Raw genomic sequence first — 24,644 nt, 5'->3', positions numbered from 1 at the left:
GTCCCTGGGTCCTGGCATCGTGCCCAGCACACAGAAAACGCGGATACATGTGGTTGAGTTGAACTCCATGTGGGTGAAGGCTGCGTGGGTGGTGGTGATGGGGAGAGACTGACTGTGGTCTCATTCAAAGCTGGGAACCCTGGTGACTCCCTGGTGTGTCAGGGCCCCTGGGATGCAAATCTTGGGGGTAACCAGTGTTTACCGGGAGAGCAGAAAGTCAAGCAGTACCCGAGGGAGGAGGAAGGGGGAGGCACGGAGGGCTGAGTATTTACCCTGCCCCGGTGGGCTCCAGCTCAGAGTGGAGCTGATGGGAGCTGTGGGCTTCTGTTCCCGGATCACACACGCTGCAGGTACCCCCCCAACACCTGGGGGACAGACCAGCATCTGGGGCGCGGGGAAGCCGACTTGAGGCTGGATTCACAAGGTATGGGGATGAGGGGGGGTGAAGGGGCAAGGTAGGCAGAGCTGGGGGGACAGAGACCAACTTTGGAAAGGGCAAATCTCCCTTCTGTCCGGTGTGTTTATGTGTATTGGGGGGAAGACTGCCCCCTCCCCCCGCCCCGGAGATGGGTGAATGATGCTGGACCCCATCTTTCCAGCCCCCGGGGTGGGCGGGGGAGGGGCAGGCTGGCGTCACCGAGGACAGAGAGGCCTCTAGTGGCTACCGTGGGAAGCAGGAGAGGGCGGGCCGGGGAGGGGCGGCAGGGCACTTCCTGCCAGGGCCTGGGGCTGCCCAGTTTTGCAAAGGAAGTGCTGCCCGGGCCGGAGGGGCGGAGGCAGGAAGTGGGCCGGAGGCTCGTGCAAGGGCGCGGCCGGTAGGTGCTGAGAGGCCGCCGAGGGCCGGGTGGGGGAGGGCGGTGTGGAGGGCAAGGGGACCAAGAGCCTGCCCACCGTCTCCCCGGAGACCTTGACGCCTCCGCCTGCCCGCCCTTCCCGACGCCTCGGCCGAAGTTCTTCCGTTTGGAGCCGAACTTGGCTTTCCAGGAACCCGCCCCGCCCCCCAGGCCCAGCTCGGGGGCCGCCGGAGCCCCGCCCCTCTACCCGGGGACAGAGGCCACACCCCTCCCGCCTGCAAATACCTTCCAGGGGCCTCCCCTAGGGACGCAGCCCAGCTTTACTTTACAGCTACTACTAGCGAGCCCTCGGCGTGCAGGCATTTAATCAACTCTGCAGAGGGCGTTTCTCCATTTTGCAGGTCAGGTAACTGAGGCTATGAGAAGCAGAATAATTAAATAGTACAGCGGTGCACGCGGGGTCGCTCACCGGGGGGCGTCGACCTCGCACTTGCACGCTTGAAGCCCCGGGGCCCTAGGACAGCCGCTCCTTTCACGCTCCCCCGCAAAGGATTTACTGGGGGGTGTGGCCTCATGGGACACACAACCGCTCCCCGCTTCAGCGTCCCCCCAATGACCACAGAGGCAGCATGGGGGTCTGGCGTTCTCTTTAGTTCTTGGCATACTGTGGGGCTCTCAGTCAGAGAAGGCACTTAAATGGGAAGGTCACCCTATTCAGGCCAACCTTATCCTCCCTCCCACCCCCAGTTCTCGGGGGCGGAGGGGCAATGGTATCTCCATTTGACATCCCCCCTTGGCACTGGTATGTGGGTCCCCTTAACCGTTAAGCCCTGGGGAGAGCCCAAGGCCTTGACCTCCAGACTCTCAGCATTTTGGGGAAGGGGTTCCAGATAAAGAAGTCAGAGCTGGAAGGCAGGATGTCTTGAGAGCTGCCCCTAGCCAGCAGGGGGTGAGGCAGAGGGCGACAGGGGGTGGGTTGGCACGGGGGGGGGGGGGGGGGGGGACAGCTTGGTCAGGCTTCCTGGAGACCCCCAAGCCCCGCAAGAAGGGTCCCACCTCCTACAGCTCCCCTAAAGGCACCGGTGAAGTACGGAGTGGGTGGGGGAGGCCCCGGATCGGGTGCAGAGACCCCTAGACACTCAGCTGGTGGGCCTAGCACAGCGCTGGGCACAGAGAAGGTGCTAATGTGTTTTGAATGAATGAATGAGTAACTGGAGCAAAGAGGGTGTGAGGGACAGAAGACAGGGCTTGGGGCCCCTTGGCCCAGCCTGTTTCATTCAGAAAATAGCAGTTTAAAAAATGTAAAAATCCTTTCCCTCCCTCCCCACAACATATGGGTCCAGGAAAGGGGTGAAGGAGGGGGTCTCTCTCTACCCCGAACCTTCCCTCTCCCCTTTCCCTAAAAATCTATATACACATATACATATTTATATGGCACCACAAAGGGGTCCTGCCTCCACCCCCACACTAGGAGCTGGGGGAGCCAAGCCCCAGGGCCTTGGGGTGGTCAAGGCAGATGTGAGGGGTCAGGGCTTGGTGTGGGGAGCAGCCTTTGGCTGCTCATGAGCCTAGAGAAGCTGGACTCTGGGGTCCCAGAGGACACACGCCGCTCCCTTCACAAGTGGTAACAGATCTTCTGCTCTCCCTGCCCTCCCAGGCAGAGACTGGTGGGGGCTCTATCAGTCCCAAGGGAGGAGGTGGGAGATTGTTTCCTCCCGCTCCAGCCTAGACTGCAGCCATCTGGAGACCGTTCCAGGCCAGAGCTGACCCGATCACGGCCCTGGGAAAACAGGGCAGGGAAAAGGGCTCTACGCAAGGCACTTGGGTGTCCACCGTTCCCAGGCTGGGGGCCCAAGGCACGGGACGGCAGGAACCCTGCCCCTCCCCGAAGTAGAACCAGAAAGGGCCAAGGGGCCCAATTTGGCAGCAAAGAAACATGGCAGCAGAGAGAGAGAGAAAGGGGGAGCGGCACACAGGGCCCCACAGATCCCCCAAGAAGGAGGAGGAGATTCTAAGGCACTGACACACGGACCCGGAGGCTCATCGCCCTTGGCGCAGCCTACTGCCCCGTTCACAGCCTGGCCAGGCAGGTGGGGAGGGCCCACTTCCCCATGACGCTGAGGTGGTAGCAGTGGCCGCTGGGTTTTCTTAAGGCAAAGTCCACGTGTGAGGGATGTGGGCCTTGGTCAGGGGCAGCTCCTGGCCCCAGGGCGCCTCACTAGCTGCCAGGCCGAGGCTGCCTGAGCACTGAGTACACGTCATCCACGCGGCTGAGCTGCTCGAAGAAGGGCAGCAGGTCGTGAAGCTCCGTGTCGCTCATGTTGTCAAACCAGGAGGCCACTGGTACCTGGGCGGATGGATGCGGGGCAGTGAGGAGGGCAGGTGGCTCTGAGCGTGGGATGTCCAGACCAGCCCTGAGCACCCACTGCTTGGTGGGCCACCCCCCGGAAGCCCCTGACCCACGGTTTTCAGACATTTTTGACAGCAACCCACCGTAAATCATATTTACACATACAATAAAGTGCCAGTTTTATAAAATACTTAGCCTTATTGTGTGCAAAGCACTCCAATATCTTCTATTCTATTTTGTTGTTCAAAACTCCAACTAGGACCCCCTACATTATTTTTGTGACCCACAAATAGGGCACAACTGGCAGTCTGAGAAATTGAAACTGCTCCAGTATGCAACAGGGCCCTCCGCCCCTGGTGGGCGCCCTCCCCCTACAAGCACGGGGATCCGCTCGATTGATCAGTAAGGTATGAAACGCAGCAGCGGGTGGATGAGGCTAGGGAGTGGCAGGCAAAGGCCACTGAGGGCCAGGAGGAGGACCGGGAGGGCACCAGGCCCCGGACACCACCCAGCATGGCAGTGGGGAGGCCAAGGAGGCTCCAGTGGCTAGACCCTTTTCTTGGCTCTCGGCCCTCAACCCGGTCCTGCCCGGCACTCACGGCGTTGTCTGGATGGAAGACGTAGGAGGCAGGCGAGTTGTCTAGGATGAGCACCCGCCGCAGGTCTCGGCCCAGCCGGCTCAGGTCCTTCACGTAATTCCCCCGGTGGAAGACACAGGACTCCCGAAACAGGCGCGCCCGGAAGGCCCCCCACTTGTCCAGCAGATCAGCTACTGGGTCTGCATACTACAGAGTGGACCACGGGTCATCTGGGGCCGAAGGTGACCCAGAGGTCCATCCAGCTGCAGGATGGAGACGGAGGGGAGGCAAGTGGCCCCAGGAGCCCTTCAGAGGGTTGGGGGGGCTCACCTTGGCAAGGCTGGCGGTGAACAGCACGCACTCAAAGAGCTCGCCCATTCGCTGCAGGAACTCATCCACGTGGGGCCTCTTCAGCACATAGACCTAGGGGGTGGGCCAGTGAGGGGACTGCTGGCCCACAGGCCTGGGCAGGGAGGGGAGGGGCGGGGCGGCTGAGGAGGGGGAGGAGGGGGGAGCAGAGGAGAGGGCACAGGAGGGAGGCTGGTCCCAGGGCCTGCGGGCTCCACTGGGCCAGCCGGCCGTTCCAACTGTCCTTCCAGAAGGGGATCAAAATGAGCCTCCAACTTCTAGCTTCAGGTCCTACCTCATGGGGAATCACTAATCCCCTGTCCCTCCCCCACCCTGGCCTTAGGCAAATGGAGGGGCCTGGGGGCAGCCCCCTCACCCCAAGGCTGCAGGGCACCGGCCCCCGAGCCAAGTAATGGAGAACAGGCTGGACAGCACACAACCTATCCTGAATTACTTGAACTGGGTCCCGGGCAAGGTGGGGCAAGGGGGTGCCGAGGAGGAACCCCACTCCCTGCAGGCCTTGGAGTTGGGCCAAGTCCCTGAGGGTCTGTGTGACCTTGGATGCAAGTCTCACACCCTCAGGGGCCTTACATTCCATCTCTATCAAAGTCCCACCTGGGGTGCTCAGGATTGGTGAGAGGAGCCTGGGGTCTGGAAGGCAGATGCCAAGCCCGCCGCCTCCCCCCCACACCCAGCCCCTCACCTGGTGGACCACCCCATCAATCTCCACAGGGATGATGAAGTCGGCGTTGTTCACTGGCTGTGGGGGGAAAAGGAGCTGCTGGCGCGGGGCCCGCAGAGACCACCCCCCCCAGTCCAGGGCAGGCCCCCTCAGAGACCCGGGGCTGAGGGCTGCTGGGCAGGGCCCACCTTGAAGGAGCTGTGCACCAGGGTCTCGTCCAGGTCGATGACCACACAGATCTTGTCCACGTCCTGGGCCTTGGCTTCTGGGAGCAGGCACTGGACTGGGGTCTGCTGCAGGGATGGGTGAGGTAGTTGGGGGCACCTCTCCTAAGGCCCCGTCATTTCTCCTACATGGGTCTTCCCTCCCCCAGCCCTCTACCTGGGGAGACACAGGGGTGGCAGGGAAAGACCACCGCCTTCCCAGCTTTGCCCCCTGCCAACTGGGGCCTGGGGCAGGCTGCACTTCCCCACCTGGGAAGCCAAGGGAGAGAAAAGCTTCCATCTTATAGGAGAAATCCAGACTTCCCTTGGCTGAAGGGCCCTCACATGGGTGGCAGTCTTGGGGCATTCAGGGCCAGGCTGGGAAGGCCTGGGAGGGAGGGTGCAGGGTTTGGGAGGGGGCCTTCCCTATCTTACAGGACCTGCAGACTGGTCATGCCCAGATGCCCGCCCCCGCAGCTCCCACCTGGCCAGCACGCACCTTGGGGACAGCTCCGTTCTCCTCCACCAACAGGGGTGCCCCACTGTGCGCAGGCAGGGCCTCCCCATCGTCCCGGCAGACGCAGCAGAAAAGCGAGTGGAGGATGCCCCGGCTCCGGGGCTTCTGAGAAGCTGCTGACTTCTGGTCACCTGAAGCAGGGAGGCCCGAAGTGGGGGTGTGCACACTAGGCTGCAGAGTCGTGCCTATGTACCCAGGTGCGAGCTCCTGTGCTGAGAGGGTCTGGCCATGCCCCCTTCGTTCAGGGAGATACACCAACGTGGCTCCAGACCCTCCTGACAGCCTTGACCCCAGGCCACCCCTCTGGTACCCACAAATCCTCCTAGTGTGGGCACAAAGCCACCCTCATCCAGCAGTGGGCTGGCTGGAAGGGGCCCACGGAAAGTGCTTTCTCTTTGCTCCCAGCCTTCATCACTCCTGAGGGATCAGCCCCACTGCGGACGCCTCCTGACACCCACCTTACCTGAGTAGCCCCTGCTCGCTGGGGCCCCTACGGAGGAGGGCTGGGGCCTGGGGCCCTGCTCTCCACTCCCGCCCTCCTCCCATCCTTTCCGCCCACGTGGGTCCAAAGTCCTTACTAAGGCTGGGCGCAGAGGCTGGGAGTGGGGGCCTGGAGTCGGTGTCCCGCAGCCATCTGCCGGCCCCGCCTCCTCCGCCCTCGCCCCGCCCAGACCTCCGACCTAGAGCCCGGCATCCGCCGCCTGATTGACGGGCCCACCCTCCACCGCCCCTCTACCGGGCCCCGCGCCTTCGGGCGGAGCTAGGCCCAGGCCAGAGCTGGGCCGACCCGGAGGGGCTTCCTAGCCTCTGAGGTCAACACCGGGACAGGGAGGGGCAGACGCCCAGCCTAGACCCTCCAGCCCCCGGGGGCCCGGCCGAGGCAGGCGGGCGGCACCGCTCACCGGGTCGGTGCGTGTGTGCACGGGCCCGGCGCCCAAGGGCCTGCAGCTGGGGCGCCTGGTGCTAAGCCCGATGCACGGGACTTCCCGCGGGTGCGCTAGCGACCCTTAGAAGTGGCTGCCCCACTCTTGTGCCTCTCAGGGGCTCAATGCTTCTACGCGTGACGCGGAAGTTTGTTGGGATAGTAGCTGTGCGTTGGCGGGAGATCGTTCCAACCCTCCCCAGCCCGCTGTCACCTCGGCGCCCCCTCCGGCGACCCAACCAGACCGCGACCCGGGGCGGAGCCTCAGCGGGTGGCCTGAAGGCGCCCTCTTCAACCCCCCCCATCTCCCAGCCTCATTGGCGCCAATGGGGGGGAGGGGGTGACTGTCGGGCAACGCGCAATGCCAGCCCGGGAGACCCGGAAGGAACCCACTCTCTATCCCTGCCTCAGTTTCCCCCCCCCGAGCACTCGGGAGCGCCTAAGTGGCTCCAGGCCCCGCCCCGCGTCTCGGAGCCTCGGCGAGTTCAAACTCTCTCCCCGATCCCTCTCCGGCTGGGAGCTTTGAGCTCAGCAGTGGCGGGCGCCCGGGGCGGCGGCGGCGACTGACCCGGGAAGGGTCTCGGCCCCCTCCTCCTCCCAACCCGCGGCGCCCCGGCTGCAGCCCCCTCCGCGCGGCCCCAGTACCTTTGCCCCGTAGCGGGCCCCGCGCCTCCTCCTTGGTGATCTGAGTAATGACGGCCGAGCTGTCCATGGGGCCGGGCGCGCTCCGCTCCGGCCGGACTCTGGCCCGGGCGCCCGGCCTCCCCCCCGGCTCGGGCCGGAATCGGGGCGCGGGGGGGAGGGGAGGGGTGGGAGGGAGGGATCCCCGCGAGCTTCGGAGGGGAGGGGAGCCAGGTTCTAAGGGGGAGGGGGAGGGAGGGGGCGCGGAGGAAACTTTGTTACAACATGGAGTTTCCTCCCCGCGAGGCGGATGCAAACATGGAACCCGGGCGCTGTTTCAAGGCTCCCCCTTAAAAGGGCAACGGCTTCGGCGTGACCTGGACTCGGCCGCGGCTTTCATCACCGCTGGGGCCGGCGCGGTTCGGCTCTGGGGCCGGGAGGCGGGCCCCGCCGGGTTCCTGCCGCGCTCCAGGGGGCGTCGCCTCTCTTCCTGCCGCCCGCCCGCGGGGCCGAGCCTCTGCGGCTGCGTGGCAGGACCAGCACCCGGCCCACAGTTCCAGACAGCCGAGCGCCCGGGGCCAGGGCCCGCCCCACCCACCCCGAGCGTCCACGCCGGGGAGTGCCCGAGGCGGCGCGGCTCCACCTCTGCACTTCGCGAGCGCCAGAGACTAGCCGCTTCTTGGTTTCCTCATCTGGGAGACGGGAATAACGCTCTCTGGTCTGCGAAATGGGTCTTCAGTGGTTGCAGGGCCCGCCTCGCAGGGAAGTCCTGAGCGAGTGAAGGCTCTGCCGGCTCCAAAAGTCTGTGCAGATCCGCAGAATTGTGCTTTTGACCAGACCAGGACCGTCAACACCCACCGCTGTTTCGGGGCCAGGTGACCCGGATCTGTAGGGCGTGAAAATTACAACCCCCTGCCCCGAAATGCCTCCTGCGGACCTCGCCCAATTGCCCCATCGGGTGCTCCGCACGTCCGCGCCCACGGCAGGGCACCAAGCCCCTATGTGCCTCAGGGCCTTCGTGTGCGCTGTTCCCTCTGCCCGGAAGGCGCTTCCAGCCCCTTCACGGAGCCAAATACCACGGACCTCTACGACATGCCACCTGCTCCAAGAGGCCTTCCTAGACCCTTTCTCTACTCCCCACGCCGGGCACGCTGTAATTTTTGGGGCGGGGGGTTCATGCGGTGTCCGCACGCAGTGGGCGCTTAATCCCTGCGGGCCAGATTTCTGACGGTGGGGGCGGCCACAGACATCAGCTGTTTGTACGATTTTATTTTTTTATTTTTATTTTTAAAGATTTTCTTCATTTATCTGTCAGAAACAGAGAGAGAGGGAACACAAGCAGGGGGAGTGGGAGAGGGAGAAGCAGGCTCCCCGCTGAGGAGGGAACCCAGGACCTTGGGACCATGACCTGAGCCGAAGGCAGACGCTTAACCGCCCGAGCCACCCAGGCATCCCTGTTTGTACGATTTTAAACACCCGTTGCACTTGGGATGTACGGAGACACGAGCTGGCGCGGGGCCCGCGTTTCCACGCGGATTCTTCTCGAGGGAAGCTCCCGTGTTATGCGCCGCGAGGTCTGCGGGTGTTTTGTTCTGTTTTGTTTCTCCTGTTTCGGAAGTTCTTTCCATTCTCCTTACTATTTTGTGTTCACAGTTTAAAAAATAATAATAACGCCAAGCCCTGACAAACACGCCTCAGCACTTCCTTCCCCCGCGGGGCCTCGGTGGCGGGGCGGAGCGGGCGCGTCCTGTCCCGTCCAGCCGCCTGGTGCGAGCGCGGCGCACGTCCTCCAGGCCCGGGGCGGGGTGGGTTGGAGGGGGACCCGGGGAGGAGAGAGGCCCCGGGGAGGGGAGAGGCCCAGCGCCGGGGCTGCAGGGCGGGAGAGTGGCGCCGGCCCGAAGGCGCGCCAGCTGCTTGCCGTGCGACGGAGAAGAGAGGAGGCGGCCCGGGGCTGGATGGGACTCCCTCCACCCCCACCCTCCAACCCCCCACTCCAGCCCCAGGCCGGACCCCGCGGCCGTCCTCCTGCCCTTCGGCGCTCACATCGCCGCCAGCGTTGCATTTAATCCTAATAATCGCCGATGTGTAGCTAGCGATTCGTCTGCGTCCTGCTCTGGCTGCGCCCCCTAATCTCGTTCACTCCTCAGAACGACCCCCTTCTTTTCCCATTTTACAGATAAGGAAACTGAACTCCGAGAAGTGAAGCGACTTGACCCAGCCTTCTGGCGAGGTTAGAGGTGGGGTTCTGGCCACCAAATCGAGACCCCCCCCCTTCAGTTGAGGCCCGGGGCGGGGTGTCAGCTTTATCTCCGGATGCCCAGCTTGCACTGACCCCAGAAGGAAATGTGTGGGGGAGGACTGAATGAACCCTGGACTCACCCCTAGCCTGAGCAGGGCGGCTCACCTTCCTCTCCTTTCCTTTCTCCCTCTCTGAAGGCTGAAACCTGGCCCGGCTGTCCCCTTGGGAGTCAGAGTAGCTGACCGAATGGATAGGGCATCGGGGAGGGTCGCTGCCCACCCCCGGCCCCATCCCCCTCGCCTCGCATCCCTAACGTCAGCCCCCTCCAAGGCCTCTTCCCCTGGGAGACCTTCCCAGGCTCCAAGGCCTTAGAGGGGGACCTTCCCCCAGGGAGGGGTGGTTACCAGGGAGTCAGCAGCCGCCCCCCCCCCCCCCCTCCGCAGAAGCCGGCGGAAGTTTCTGTAGGGTCTCGGGGGTTCTTTGGGCTTCCTCCCTGGGGGGGGGTGGGCAGTGTCCACACCCAGCTGCTACCCCATAACTGCACTGCCCCAGCAGCTGGAGGTCACCTTACCCACAGGTTTTTTTCCTGCACCCCAGGAGGATCAGATCAGGCGGGCTGTGAGTCCAGAAACCCCAGGACTCCGCTGGGTTCTGACTAGCAACTGTGGACAAGTCTCCTCCATTCAGCACCTCAGCTTCCTCATCTGCCAAAGGGGCTTGCTAGGAGCCCAACCCAGGCAAGTGAAAGGGGGGGGGGGCTCAGGGCAGAAAGGGAGGGTGTCTTCCTCAGACCCTTGGGGAGAATCCAGGTGCCAGGCCCCCTCCCCGCTCCCTCCCTCTAGGAAGAACCAGAGCTACTAGGGGAGTGGAGGGCAGCCCCTTGTAAGGGCTTCCTGCCCAGAAATGACTGACCTTGGCCTGACCTCATTGCTAACCCCTTGCCCAGGCCCAGGGTAGCCCCGTAGTGGATCCTTTGGTTCCTTCTCCTCCCTGCCTTCCTTGCACCCACATTCTCAGTGGCCGCCTTAACTATTCAGATGCCCGGCCTGCTCCTTCCTCTGGGCTCCCCGGTCCTGCTCTACAAGATCCAAGAACTCCCCACAACGTCGCATGTCTCTGTTTTGCACACACCTGCCGCCGCCCCCCCCCCTCTCACCCGGCACTCCCCCCCTCGCAGGTTCATTCTCTCTTGGCTGCCCTCCCCACTTCTCCATTCAGCTTTCAAAATCCTGTTCAGGAGTTACCTGCTCTGGCCCTGGCTTCACTCTTTTCCAGGTGTGCCTGACACACACTTGGGTTGTTCCCTCGCCCCACTGTTGAGTGATTTGCTGTCACTTAACGTAGCTGGCTCCCCCTACTGGAGTGTGAGCAACTTGAGAGCTGACGTCTTTAATTCGGGACTTTGCCTCCCTCCCCCACTTCTAGCACAGGGATGGCACCCAATTAATAGTGAATTGATGGAGAGGGGTGTGCCGGGGTACAGCTGGGGACACCTCCAGGAAGCTGGAGAGGAGTATGGAAGATGCCTCTTTCTCCAGTATCCGGCCCCCATCCATTCCCCTCTTCAGCTAGCGTGGGTCCCACCCTCTCCAGGGCCAAGCCCAGAAGAGGCTACAGCGGCCTTTCAGCTCAGGTGCTGTACCCTCTCCCAACCGTTTCTCTGGTTGGGCCAGACCTGTCCCATCCCGTCCCTCCTTAAGGGCCCCACTCGCATAGTTGCCCTTTTAAGAAAGAGGAAATTCTTCTCATAAACAAGCACCCCAACCAGAGCGCGGAGCTTGCCCCTCCAGATCCTGGGCAAACGGGGGTGCTTCCAGGCACAAGGCCGGCTCCAGGCTCAACCCCGGGAAAGGCCTGGCGGCCCTTTCTAGCTACCGCTCTCCGCAGCCCAAAGGCTGGGGTCCGGGAGACCCGAAGAGGCAAGAGGAGGGACTTGGGGGAGCCTAGAAACAGCCCAGGGAGCGTCTGTAAAGTGCAACTCCTGCACCGGGCGAAGGGGTGCCGGGCGGCTCCCAGCGGCCGAAGGGGTTCCCCCGCCCACACAACTCCCCCTTCACCCCCCCGCCCCTTCGCCAGGGCGGATTCTGAAGCCCCAGGGCGCGAGGCTCGAGCGCCCGCCTCCTCCTCCCTGGCCGGGAGGAGTGAGGCCGCGGCTGGGAGCGAGGGCACTCGGGACCGTCCCTGCCCCTAGGGGGAGCTGGGAGTCACAGCGGAGGGAGCGTTAAGAGCGCGGTGTGGGAGTCCCGGACGCCGGGTCCCCTGGGGAGCTAGCAAATTAATTGGGCCTCCGAGGCACGGACTCTTGGGTTCCACGACCTGGTGCCCGAAGAGGGGACAACTGCGCCTCCGTTTTACTGCCTGCAAAGTGGGTTGCGGGTGGAACAGAAAGTCTGAGGCTACTCTAACGGAGTAGGAGCGAACCGACGTTCGAGTAGAGGCCTGCTTCTAATTGTTCGAGGATTCGTGCTTTCCCGGTTTCTGCTCTCCCGCTCTTTTGGACGAGAAGTGAACTAGCATTTATTGAGCATTCATCAGACTATCCTAAGCGCCAGTTTGGAACCTGTGTCCCGCCCCCAACTGGGTCCCTCCATTGGTCACTCCTATAGGTGCTCAATATTTTTGGAGTTACTATTATTTTTAAGTCCCAGGTGTCAGGCACTGTGTTAAAGTGCTTTATATCCATCTCAAGGTTGGTGTTGTCCCCATTCTACAGATGAGACCACTGAGACTGGAGGTTAATCACTTGTCCAAGCTAGGAAACAGCAGGTTCCTATGGAACCCAGGTTGGCCTGCCTCCAAAACTCCCACTCCATCTTGCTGCCCCCACACACTCCAGCAGGCCAGTCTGCCCCAGTCATTCCATCTCCCAGCCAGGCCCTGGGTGGGAGTTCATCCAGAGATCTTCCTCCTCTCCTCCTCTTCAGGAAGCCCGTACAAGAAGTGTTGATGGGAGCTGTGGGCCAGAGGGGTGGCTCCATGGGCAATGAGACAGGTCCAGACCTGAGAGATGGTCGACCGTGAGTCCAGGAGAGAACAAGACCTCCCAGGAAGCCCCGGTGCACCCCCTTCCCCCAGTGCCCTCCATCCTTTGCCTCCTTTCCTTGCCTCCCCCATCCCCAAGGCACCCTCTGGCCCTACAGTACCAGATAGGTGGTGAGACCCAGGTAGACCACGGCCAGGACAGCTACAAGGACGAAGTAGGCCGGGTGGGAGAGACTGGGCAGGTAGATGACCACGAAGTAGAGGTTGATGGCACAGACTAGCGCCATAATGGAGGTTGTGATGGCCTTGCTCAGCCTAGGGGACAGGAGGGAGGCTCAGGACGGGCTGCATCTCCTCTCCACTGCCCCAAGCCAGCCTGGAGGAGAGTGAGGGGATACACAAAGCCACCTTCTCCGGGCTGTGGGACCTGGAGCAGACCCCTTGCCCACTTCTGTTTCCTGGGCCCTCCAGGCTCCACACTGGCAGGATTTGGCAAGAGCAGAGTTTGAGGTGAGACGGTGAGGAGCTAAGGCTCTAGAAACAGCCTCCCGTCCCCAGATTCCAGTCCTAGTTCCCTACACTTGATAGCTGGGTGACCCTGCACAAGTTCCTTAACCTTTATGAGCTTCTCTGGATACTGGTAATTCCTACCTCTGGGTGGTTGTGAGGATCAAATGCAGAATTGCAGGTCCAGCGTTCGGGATGGGGAGTACTCACCGGCCATTGGCAAACTCCTGCATGAGGGCTGGCATGCTGGTGAAAGTAAGGATAGGCAGCACAGCAAAGGGAAGCTGGGGAGAAGCAGGAGGATGGGGCTGAGGGACCCTGCCCTCACAATGCAGCAAGAAGGGAGGAGTGGAGCAGGGTTCCAGTCTTGCTCTGCCTGTGTGCCCTTGGGCAAGTCCCCTAACCACTCGGAGCCTTGGGTTCTCCACCCTGTGCCTTCCAAAGTTGTGAGGCTTCTAAGCAGGAGAAAGCATTTGGGGGCTCTGGGCCCAGGCTGCCTGAGTTTGAATGCCAGCTCTCCACTGGTCACTTAACTGTGTATATCAGTTTTCCAATCTGCGAAATAGGGACAATAGTGGTTCCTCTGGGGAGTGCGTGAGCCCTAAAGGCAAGGTGTGTTTAGAGGAGTGTTAAGGGTGGGGGGCAGGCTCCATATGGAGGATTGCTGTGGTTCCTGTATAGCTCGGCCGGGGCAAAGATGCTAGGCACCACGGGCTCACCAGCAGGCTCTGCAGCACGTTGAGCAGGTCGTTGAGACCTGACAGGTCTTTCAGGTCCCTGAAGACGGCCACGAGCACGGTGGGCAGGATGGCGCAGGAGCGAGTGAGGAGCACGCGGGCAAAGCGTGACCACCGCAGCTTCAGGAAGCCCTGGGTTGTGGGGTGGGCACCTTGGTGGTGGGGTCAGGACTAGGGATTCCAGAGGAGGGATCCTCTATCGTCCCTCAGCCCATCTCGCACCAGGGGGAACCCCCTATTTTTCCATCTCTAAAATGCGGGCAGGGGCGCCTGGGTGGCTCAGTTGGTTAAGCGACTGCCTTCGGCTCAGGTCATGATCCTGGAGTCCCTGGATCGAGTCCCGCATCCGGCTCCCTGCTCAGCAAGGAGCCTGCTTCTCCCTCTAACCCTCCCCCCGTCATGTACTCTCTCTCTCTCTCATTCTCGCTCTCTCAAATAAATAAATCTTTAAAAAAAATAATAAAATGCGGGCAGCTCTGACTCTAGTTGGCAGAGAAAGGATGGATGAGGAAAAATGGGGGGTTCCCCCCACAGCTGATTGCTTAAGACTAAGCTTTTGGGGAAAAGGCTCCTATTAGTCGTGGATCTGCAGGCTTGAGCCAGTAACCTCACTTCTCTGCGTGTTTTCTCATCGTTAAACCGGGGTGGGGTGCGGGGGGGCGCTTACAATAGCGCTCTTTGGGCTGCTTTAAGGAGCAATGAGGCTGGTATCTGAGCCCCCAGTGGTGTACCCATTGACCTGGGACCCCTGGCCCTTCCCGGCCCGCCCCAGACCCCACCTCCATCACAAACTGTCCCGCGTAGGTGCCGGTCATGGTGGAGCTCTGCCCGGCCGCTAGGAGCCCCACGGCCCAGATGTAGAGCGCAGCCGGGCCGAAGACGCAGCCCAGAATCACGCCCTGCAGGGCGAGGTGCGGTTAGACCTGTGGCACCGCCCCTCGCGCAGGCTCCGCCCTGAGGTGGGCGTGGCCAAGAGCCCGGCTGGGGCTGGACTATTAGCTTCCACGCCCTCCCCTGCCTGGTGCTTACTCCTTGGTAAATGTCCACCTCCACCGTAAGGTTGTTCTTGGGGAAGATCTTGGCGTAGTCGTGGAGGCTGCTGTTGGCACAGACGTTGAACTGTGGACACCGGGACAGTAGGAAGGGGATGTGAAGATGCACACAAGGGGATGCACAGTTTCAGAAAATCAGACAGCCAGGCCTTGACTAGGGGTGGAAAACTGGTGACCCGCGGGCTGAATCCGGCTAGATATATTTTGCTTGACTAACGAATGTTTTTCCTCTGTAATGTGAATTTGTTGCCAACATCTAAAATTGAGGAGAATTCACCCAGGAACCCGGTTTCCAGGGCTCTGTTGGGTTTGTAAGGGCTAGCATTACCACAAAGGGGCGATTGGTTGGCAGTGACCTAATAGTCTCCTCTCCTTTACACTGGACCCACTTACCACAGCCCTGAGACTGCCTGGTATTTAAGGCCACAGAGCAAGGCAGTGGCAGTGCCTAAGTCCCCGGAGGCATGGCCAGTCCTCCCCCTGCAGTGCTTGGCATTCAGAAAGCACCCACACCTGGCTAGCAGTTGTTAGAGCCGCGTGACAGAGACCCACTCAGGAAGGAGAGAGGCCCAGGTCCCAAATCCCAGAGAGCCAGCGAGGAGCTTTGTATCATTGGCTGCTATATCCCCAGGGTCAAGGCACTGCCTGATCCCTAACACATACTCAGTAAATCTTTGCTGGATGAATGATGGTTTATCTGCTAACAATGAAGATGATCAGGAGAGAGGACTCAGAGAAGAAAAGGACTGCTTGAACAGTCCCAACTCTGTGCTCATGCTCAGGCAGGCACCTACTCCCAGAATGCCCTCCCTGCAGTTCGCTGGACAAATCCTGGCCATCCTTCAAGGTACAGCTGGAATGCTGGGTCCTAGGACCGAGACTCAGCTCCTCCCTCCCAGTCACCTCCTTTGGATGTCGGTGCCTTGCCGCCCCTGGGGTGGGTTGCCTGGGGGGAGCCGTGACTCCCCAGCAGAGTGGGGAAGGGGTCTCAGCCAGAGGCCCGGTCACAGACACCCTCCTCTACCAGTGCCGGAAGTGCAGGACGGACACTCAAAGGGCTCAGATGCATTGCCTGGTGTCCCCAGCAGAGCCTGCAGGGCTTGGGGGTTGGGGAGGCCGGCTGTGGCTGTGTGGGGAGGTACAACGCACCGCAGCCTCGTTGGTTTGCTGGTAGAAGGCCTGCCCAAACACGGCTACAACAAAGAGATTGATGAAGAAGGAGACAGACAGGGCGATGGTGGCCTCAATCAGGAAGTACATGTTGGCTTCTCGGATTTCCGTCCAGCGGGACCGGTCTATCTCTCGAGACTAAGAAGGTCAGAGGGGAGGAAAGAGCCAAAGTTCCTCAGGGCTCCCCCAACATTCTCCATCCTCACACTTCTACCTATGTTCCCTTCAAACCCCAGTTCTTTCTAAAGCCCTCCCCGTGGCAGTTTGGGACAGGCCTTGGTCAGCTGACACCCCTCCTGCATGCCCAGTTATATTCTGCCTCAGGGCCTTTGCACTTGCCATTCCCTCTGCTTGGAATATCTTCTCCCCTGATCTTCCTTCCCATCCTTCATGTCTCAAAGGTTACCTCCTTACAAAGGCCTTTCCGGACTACCTTTTCTAAAGTAGCTCCTGCTTAGTCATTCTCTATCATATTTCTCTGTTTCCTTCCTTCAAAGCATCTTTCACAATCTATGTTTGTTTCCTTTACCTGTTTACTGGCTCTTGGTCTGTCTGCCCCACTAGAATACAAGCCCCAGAAAGGCAGATGACTTGTCTGTCTTTACATGACTGACCCCTGACTCCCAGAACACAGTAGACCCTCTATTACTACATATTGGATAAGGAGAGAATGATTCACTTCCCGCCTAAAATCGGGAAGGCAGGAGCCAAAGGGGCGGGGCTCCCGGCTTGGAGGCGGTGTGAGCGGGGGCGGAAGGGAGCCGGCATCTCTCCATCCCCTCGCCTCGGCTCACCTTCACCAGGGCCGAGTGCAGGTAGATGTTGTGAGGCATGATGATGGCGCCGACGATGCCCACGGCCTGCAGCAGCTCTGAACGGCCGCAACCGGGGCACGAGGGCAGGAGCAGGCCCTGGAGAAGCGCTAGCTGGGCTGGCCGCGCCACCACGTACTGCCGGGAGACGCCTGGTCGGGCCGAGCCCTGGGCCCTCGTTCCCACCCTCCGCCCGGACCCTGGCCGCTAGGGGGCGTGGCCAGAGGCCGCGGCCCCCGCCCCCTCAGCTCTGCAAGGGGCACCCAGGAATGGCCTTGGCGGAGGGTAATGCGGCTTTGGCTTCCCACCTCGTAGCCGAAGGTCAAGGCCATAATTGTAATAAGCAATCCAAAAAAGGCTTCCAGCTTCCGCAACCCTAGTGGGAAGGCAAAGGATCACAACAACAACAACAACAACAATTGGAACGTAAGCGATTATTAATGGCTAATACCTTGGGCACTTTGTTCTAGGCACCGTGTCAAGGGCTTCACAGATATGACCTCAGTGAATCCTCACCACAGCCCTGTGACGTCTGTGCTATTATTATCCCCATGGTATAGATGAAGAAACCCACGTCCAAGTAACTTGCTCAAGGCCACACAGCCAGAGGGAGGGGGCTGGGAGTCTCTGTCTCCTCTCAGTACAGCAGAGCATGGTTTATACACACTCACTTGTTCCCCCAACCCGGTCCCCTGTGAGGGGCATACCCACCGTAGTTGTCAAGGAAGAGGAAGAAGAAGGTGTCCACGATGGTGATGAGGACGCCGCCCCAGAGTGGGATTCTGAAACCGGAGTGGCCAGCCAGGGTCAGCCCAGCCTGGTGCAGGGGTCTGGAACTCCCACCCCCAGGGCAGGTGACTGTGGAATATGGCCTCCTGGGAACAGGGACCCACGTGGTGGCCCCAGGCAGGGAAGGGAGAGGGGAGCGGGAGTGTGTTGGAGCTGGGGAAATGGCACAAAACCCAAGGAAGGGCCCAGCTGGGTGGGGGACCAGCCTGGGGCTGCAGTCCCCAGGCCGCCTGGCGAAGCCCGCCTGGTGACCGGTGTCTGTGTGACTTTAGACGAGTCACTTCACGTTTCTGGGTCTCAGAATTTCAGCATCTCTCAGATGCCCCCCAGCCGGCAACACAGCACAACAGCTCTAAGTCAGAGGGGACTGCGGCGTGAAAGGGACTCGGGGAAATATGAGGCCCTGGACTGGAAAGCTGGGGCCCACTGGGGGCAGTACCGTCCAGCTGAGAGCAGACTGAACGCGATGGCCGTGCCGATGACCTCCTGCATGTCTGAGCCCACTATGGCTAGCTCGATGGTCAGCCAGAGGAGGGTGCGGGGCACCTGGGGGGAGGAGGTGACTTGTCACCAACGTTGGGCCAGTTGTCTTTGATGCCCCATGGCTTTCCATACCTGGCACTATCTTGTTGGGCTGGCAGCCTGCACGAGACTCCTGCCGGCCTCGCCCGCTGGCTTCCATTTAGGTTTTGTAGGAAACAATTAAGGGAGATGGAAAGGCAGGGAGAGATCATTTTTCCCCCCTACTTCTAGTGGTGTTCCCGGCAGTGGTGCTGGCGAGGGCACCAGGCAGCCTGGGCTCTTTGGTATTGGTGGCCATTTCGACAGCGGTGGCCGGGCTTCCAGAAGCTTGGCAGCAAATGATGGCTCTTGGGCAGCTGCCCAGCAGCTTTCTGATTTCTGGGTAACACCCCCTTCCCTTGCTCCTCCAGCCCTTCCAATACCTTTGTGACTGCATCCCTGCATTAAATACCTTTGAAATCCCTTGTGGCATGGTTTCTGTTTTCCCGCCCGGACACTTACAGCAGGGAAGTCCAGTGTCCACCCCAGCCAATGACCATCTCAAGCCAATGCCTGCCTATTTTGCACCTTGGGCAAGTCACTTTCCCAGGTTTCAACATCCCCTCCTGTAAAACGAGCAGGGATCTCTAACGTCCCTCTCAGTCTGTGCACTATTAGTTTGAGCCTCAGTCTTCCCATTTATCAAATGGACTTGTGAGGCCCCGCTTGAGATGATGTATTTATTTGATCATGGACGCTGTAAAACTGTTTGGGGTTTGGGGTCTGTGGGTGGGTGCTCCCTGTCCAGACCCTCCAAGCTCACCTTGGGGTAGTAGAGGCGGCAGACCTCGCCCAAGTCCTTGCCTGTCACCGTGCCCAGCCGGGCAGCAAGCCGCTGACAGAGCAGGCCCAGCACGGTGGCCCACAGCAGCACCCAGAGCAGCTGCGGGGAAGCAGGGGGAGGCCTTCAGTGCGGGGGGTGCTGTCTGACAACCCCAAGCTGCCGCTGGTACCCCTCTAACCGAGCACACCCCTTGGGGAGAGAGTAGAGGAGATGGAGGGAGAAGACCAACACTCCCACCCCCCCACACACACACTCTGGCAGGGCAGCCCTGAGGACCCTTTTCAGGCCCATTTGAACTTGATGCTTGCTCCGCCCAACACCAGCCATGCAGTCCACTCTGGGGAAATGTGGCAAGTTGAGGGGTCTCCGCCCTCCCCAGGGTGCCCCGACTCAATCACTTTGAATCCAGCCACGGCACCAGCCTGAAGATCTGACTCAATGTTTCCTGGGTCCAGGAAAGCGATGCTCATGAGGAAGCCAGGCCCCGTGAAGGCCCACAGCTTCCTCAGGCTGAATGCGCCCTGTGGGTGGGAGTGAAGCGAGGAGATGCTGGGTAGAGGGGTGGTAGCAATGCGCCTTGGCCTGCCCCCCAGCTGAACCCCCTCTGGGCTCATCAGCCCAGGCTGTCTGGCCCTGCCCCTTCCTTCCCCCCCCATTCCCAGAGCTACCACCCCTGGGGGATCGTGGAGGGCGTGGGGTGGGAGGAAGCAACAGGATCTGCTGAGTCATAGTGGATCTGCCTTCTGGATCTGTTCAATTTGGCAACCGGCCTACAACTGACCAGTCCGCCTGAAGCTTGCCCTGACTCAGCAGATCCTCAGAGCCCAGGGGGGTTTTTTTTTCTGGGGTCAAGCCTCTCTGGTCCTGCTCCTCCTTCCCCAGTTCCTTCTCAAACCACGGTCCCTCCTCTCTGGAGTCCACTGAGCCTCAGGTCTCCCCACCCCATTCCAGGGCTAGGCCTGGCAGCCTGAGGATCTGCTAAAGATTCTGGAAGTTCAGGCCGACAGCATCCTAGAAAACAGCTTGCAGTTCCCTTCACTTCTCCCGATGCCCTCGAGCCGGTCCTTTCCTTTAGTACTACAACAAATCCTTGAGGCTCCAGCCTGAGCTCCCCCCAGGCCCCTTTCTGTCTGTAAGAAAGCTGGGATTCATTCAGAAAGCCGCTTGATCATTTTTAGACAAAACCTGAGCCCCCCAGCCAAGTGCTAAGGATGGAAGCAGGAGAAGGGCAGTCGCCACCGCCAGTCACTGCTGCTCAGAGCTGGAAGGAACTTGCCATGGTCTTCTGGAGCCCTCCTTCCCCCAGCCTGTGAGATCTGATAGCATGCTGTCAGTCCTGAAAGACCCCAGGAAGTTTCCAGCATTCCTACCAGTTCTGTGTCGGGGATGGGGATCTTCTCACTCAGGTAGGTTGTTCTTTCTTGCTGTGGCTCTGAGCTGGGTGGGCTGGAGATGGAGCCATAGTTGGGCCTGCTTAGACTTGGAGGGTTCTTGTCACCTGCAAAGGGCCCCAAGGAGGCATGGTGACTGACCGGTTTCTTTCTGGTGGCCCAAGGCTAAAGCCCTCTGTTCTCCTCCCCCACAGCCTTCTGGCAAAGTGGAGAAATTAAGGCCCAAGTAAACAGGAGCCCTTGGCTCCCATCTTGGGTCCATCACCTCCACCCTTTGACTAAATGTTTCAAGATTTAATTAAATTAATTAATTTGTTAATTAATTAATTATTTTTTTTGAGAGAAAGAGCAAGCATGCCCAAGGGGGAGGAAGAGAGGGAGGAGGGGGAGAGAGAATCTCAAGCAGATTCCACGCTGGGCATGGAGCCCAACTTAGGGCTCAGTCTCACGACCTGAGCTGAAATCAAGAGTCGGACGCTTAACTGACTGAGCCACCCAGGCGCCCTGACCGACCAAATGTTTCAGAAGACATGTGGGAATACAGCTTCTAGAATAACTCTCCTTCCATGTGGGCACAAAGATTCCCAAATCCACATCTCTCCTGCCACAAAGGATGCAGAGGGGGACACTAGACTCTGAAGAGGGCATACTGATGCCCATGTGTAAGCCCCGTGGCCTCACTCCTGCCTCCTCCACCAGCCAGGTGAACTCCAGGAGCTCCAAATGCACAGAGAACAGACAAAGGGGACATTATGCACTTGGGGATGCAAAGAGCCCAACCCCAGACTGGTGTCTGGAATTAGGTAGAGACCAAGATACCCATGGGGGATCAGAGGGCTCCTTTGCCTCCTCCCAACCCCCCTTTAGGACTCTGACCCTGGAGGGGCTACTCACCTGTCATGAGAACGGCAGACTCAAGCACTCTTCGTGTGAGTGGGATGTTAGCAGCCACTCAGCAAACACGCTCCCTCTCTGAGGGCTGGAGCATATCAATGTGCAAGGCCACGCCCTCCTATCCATCCTCAGCTGATCTCAGCTGTCCTCACATACATTGCGAAACACTTTCCAAAGGCAGAAGTGGCCAGCTCTGGCGGAACGTCTCGATGACCAAAATGCAGGAACTTTCTTTCCTCCTGGCCCGAGGCCCACAACACTTTTGACCCCCTTCCAGGTGCCGTACATTCTGTGTCTCCCAAGTTAGCTCTGATTTTAAGACATTTCCTGCTGCTTGGGTGTTCATGTCCAGATCACATGCCCACACACAAGCAGTCAGGCCCTTCTCTTCAGTCTGGAGTCCCCAGCAATGGGAGTCCTGATGGCTAGCAGGCCTCAGTTTCCTACTGAGTGCCTCAGAGGAGAAGACCTTTGGGCACTGCGACAGGGACAAGCCCTGATGACTCAGGCCAAGGAGAGCTTCCGAAGAATGAGGCACTGGAACTCTGGTCCTGATTCTGCCACTGATTCACTTGAGATTGTCACCAGGCCGTCCCTTTCTCTGAACTTGGTTCTTCTGTTACATGAAGGGCTCAGACTAGCTAAGAGGTCAAAACAGTACGTGCCCAAGAAGGTCAGGCAGGTCAGATAGACTAGGAGACAGGTGAGGAGTAAAATAACAGTGTCAGCTCAGTGTTCAACGACGAATGATGCCAAGCCTCAGTATCAGTGGGTAACAGGGAGTGGTGGAGACTGTAGCAAAACAAAGGACACATACTCTGTCCAAAGGGGGCAGTGCCTACAGAGTTCTAGCCAGTTGTCATGTGGGAATGTGTGCCCACTGTCACCATGTCTTCTGATCTGTCAAGGATATTGGAAGATGTTGAGTTTTGTTCTGTTTTTTTTTTTAAGATTTTATTTATTTATTCATAAGAGACAGAGACAGAGACAGAAGGAGAAGCAGGCTCCCCGCTGAGCAGGGAGCCCCATGAGGGGCTCGATCCCAGGACCCTGGGATCATGACCTGAGCTTAAGGCAGATGCTTAACCATCTGAGCCACCCAGGTGCCCAGGAAGATATTGAGTTTTATGCAACATATGCCTCTTGAATCTTAGGCTCAAAAAAATTGAAAATATTGTATAATTTAAACAAAATATTCCTTTAGGCTAGCTTCCACTTGAGGGTTATCGGTCTGTATCTGGATAAATGGGGGGTAAGACTCTTTCAGTTCCTGATTGCTTCTCCTTGTCTGTCCTGTGCCCCCACTGCTTCCCTCCCTTAGGGTCTTCTTCCCGTGCCCACTCTCGTCCTCTATCCTGTGGCCTTCCTTTTCTGCCAGGAAGATTCAAAACCAATCTTTGGGGTTTCCAACGCCAAGGTCTGAAACCTCAGGATCCAGGAAAAACAGGTGCAAGCTCTGGGGCCCAGCTCTGAACAGGGATATGATGTATCCCCATGTTGAGTCAAACACTTTAGCCAAAGCTTGGGATCTGGATGGGGGGAGCTGGCAACCAATTTCCTGGCTCCTCATGGATGGGGGAGGTTGGAGGGACTGGAGAGGAGGTGGTGCGGGAAGAAGAGTGAATGATAGGTCATAAGGGAGAGAGGAACATCATGGTTTGTCACTGTGCAATCCAGTTGTTCAGCGTGCTGACACTGTCTCAAATTTCCCAATCACTGCCTTGGGCTCATGTGGGGTCGGCTGGGGTAGGATGTTGTGATGATTAATTTTATTGTCAATTTGGCAGGGTCACAGTGTGCCCAGATACTTGGTCAAATATTCAGGGTGTGTTGGTGAAGGAGGGTATTTTTGGAGATTAACATTGGAATCCACACGCTGAGTACAGCAGATTTCTCTCCCTAATGAGGGTGGGCCTCATCCAACCAATTGAACAGAACAAAGGGCTGAGTAAGGGAGAGTTCACTCTCTCTGCCTATCTTTTTTTTTTTTTAAGATTTTATTTATTTATTTGACAGAGAGAGACACAGCAAGAGGGAACACAAGCAGGGGGAGTGGGAGAGGGAGAAGCAGGCTCCCTGCGGAGCAGGGAGCCCGATGTGGGGCTCGATCTCAGGACCCTGGGATCATGACCTGAGCTAAAGGCAGACGCTTAACGACTGAGCCACCCAAGTGCCCCTCTCTGCCTATCTTTGAACTGAGATATTGGTCTTCTCTTGCCTTCAGGCTTGGCTGGGACTGGAACTTAGATCATTGTCTCTCCTGCTTCTTAGGCCTTCAGACTCAGACCGGAATTACACGTACCATCAACTCTCCTGGGGCTCCAGCTTGCAGACCTTGGGACTCCTCAGCCTCCATACTCATGTGAACAGTTCCTTAGTATCTACCTATCTATCTGTCTGTATTTTCTATTGGTTCTGTTTCTCTGGCGAACCCTAAGACAGAAGTCTTCCTCTTCGCATCTTTTGTGGAGTTTTACCTGGACTCAGTAAGTGTAATTAATTAATGACTGATCAGGGGTGCCTGATCAGTGATCTAGTTTTATATTTTTATAAATTATATATATATATATATAACTAGATCACTCGTTTTATATTTACTTTTTTTTTTTTTAAGATTTTATTTATTCACTTGAAACACAGAGATATATATATAGAGAGAGCATGAGCAGTGGGAGAAGCAGAGGAAGAGGGAGAAGCAGACCCCCCGCTGAGCCAGGAGCCCGATGTGGGGCTCGATCCCAGGACCCTGGGATCATGACCTGAGCCGAAGGCAGACGCTTAACCATCTGAGCCACCCAGGTGCCCCTTATATTTACTTTTAAGTCTGTCATCTATTTTGAGAGAAATTGGACTCCATGAAAGCTCACCTTGTACGTGCAGGTGGACATACAAGCCTGTATGGCTGGAGGGTAAAATGGCACAGCTGCGCTGGAAATAGTTTGGGAATTTCTTAAAAAAACTAAAGATGCAACTACCATATGATCTAGCAACTGCACTCCTAGGCATTTTTTCCCAGAGAAATAGTTCATATTCACCCAAACACTGCACCCAATTTTTTATAGCAGCTTTATTCATAATAGCCCAAATTGGAAGCAACCCACATTGTCCTTTACTAGATGAATGGTTAAGCAAACTGTAGTATATCTACACCAGAGAATATACTCCCGGGCATTTATCCCAGAGAAACTAAAACGTATGTTCACACAAAAATCTGTATGCAAGTTGCAGCTTTATTTGTAATAGTCAAAAACTAGAATTAGCCGAGATGTCCTTCAACAGGAGAATGGTTACACTAACTGGGCTGTACAGACCATGGATTACAACTCCTCGGTAAAAGAAACAAACTATCGATACACACAATGATTTGGATGAATCTCCTGGGAAATTATGCTGAGTGAAAAAAGTCTATCTCAGGAGGTTACATACTGTATTGTTCCATTTACAGAACATTTTTGCAATGACAAAGTTTTGGAAGTGAATGTCAGAGTAGTGACCACCAGCGGGTATCGGTGGAGGGTGGAGAGGGAGGTGGGTGTGACTATGGAAGGGTAACTTGAAAGATCCTTTTGGTGTTGGAGCTGTTCAAGTATTTTGACCTTGGTGCTGGATCCACAAACCTACACACGTGGTAAAATTGTATAGAACTGGGCGCCTGGGTGGCTCAGTTGGTTAAGTGACTGCCTTCGGCTCAGGTCATGATCCTGGAGTCCC

At 58.4% G+C, this 24,644-nt stretch overlaps 2 protein-coding genes across 8 annotated transcripts; both read right to left on the bottom strand.

Moving 5' to 3' along the window:
* Positions 1-1,424: 1,424 nt before the first annotated feature.
* Positions 1,425-7,267, bottom strand: CTDSP1 (CTD small phosphatase 1). Of its 4 annotated transcripts, none has more exons than XM_021702796.2 (7): positions 7,040-7,248; positions 5,455-5,603; positions 4,941-5,045; positions 4,774-4,830; positions 4,053-4,145; positions 3,744-3,929; positions 1,425-3,141 (listed from the first exon to the last, which is right to left on the bottom strand). In XM_021702796.2, exons 1-7 carry the CDS (start codon positions 7,104-7,106, stop codon positions 3,013-3,015), a joined length of 786 nt encoding a protein of 261 aa, XP_021558471.1. In that variant the 5' UTR covers positions 7,107-7,248; the 3' UTR covers positions 1,425-3,012. The 4 variants fall into 4 exon arrangements, with proteins under 4 accessions (XP_021558471.1, XP_021558472.1, XP_044769338.1 ...); XM_021702797.2 differs by having other exon boundaries at positions 4,941-5,042; XM_044913403.1 differs by lacking the exon at positions 1,425-3,141 and having other exon boundaries at positions 3,374-3,929; positions 4,941-5,042; positions 7,040-7,267.
* Positions 7,268-11,738: 4,471 nt separating this feature from the next.
* SLC11A1 (solute carrier family 11 member 1) lies at positions 11,739-21,005 on the bottom strand. 4 transcript variants are annotated; one of them, XM_021702881.2, is made up of 15 exons: positions 20,934-21,005; positions 20,019-20,146; positions 19,047-19,169; positions 18,628-18,747; positions 17,743-17,849; positions 17,226-17,296; positions 16,823-16,890; positions 16,497-16,652; positions 15,682-15,840; positions 14,510-14,599; positions 14,260-14,379; positions 13,463-13,612; positions 12,954-13,027; positions 12,398-12,551; positions 11,739-12,254 (listed from the first exon to the last, which is right to left on the bottom strand). In XM_021702881.2, exons 1-15 carry the CDS (start codon positions 20,938-20,940, stop codon positions 12,144-12,146), a joined length of 1,638 nt encoding a protein of 545 aa, XP_021558556.1. In that variant the 5' UTR covers positions 20,941-21,005; the 3' UTR covers positions 11,739-12,143. The 4 variants fall into 4 exon arrangements, with proteins under 4 accessions (XP_021558556.1, XP_021558557.1, XP_021558559.1 ...); XM_021702882.2 differs by lacking the exon at positions 14,260-14,379; XM_021702884.2 differs by lacking the exon at positions 16,497-16,652.
* Positions 21,006-24,644: the final 3,639 nt, after the last annotated feature.

The sequence above is a fragment of the Neomonachus schauinslandi genome, chromosome 3, assembly GCF_002201575.2.
Source record: "Neomonachus schauinslandi chromosome 3, ASM220157v2, whole genome shotgun sequence".
NCBI lineage: Eukaryota > Metazoa > Chordata > Mammalia > Carnivora > Phocidae > Neomonachus > Neomonachus schauinslandi.
The sequence above is the reverse complement of the archived record's forward strand: the minus strand, read 5'-3'. Positions and strand labels throughout refer to the sequence as shown.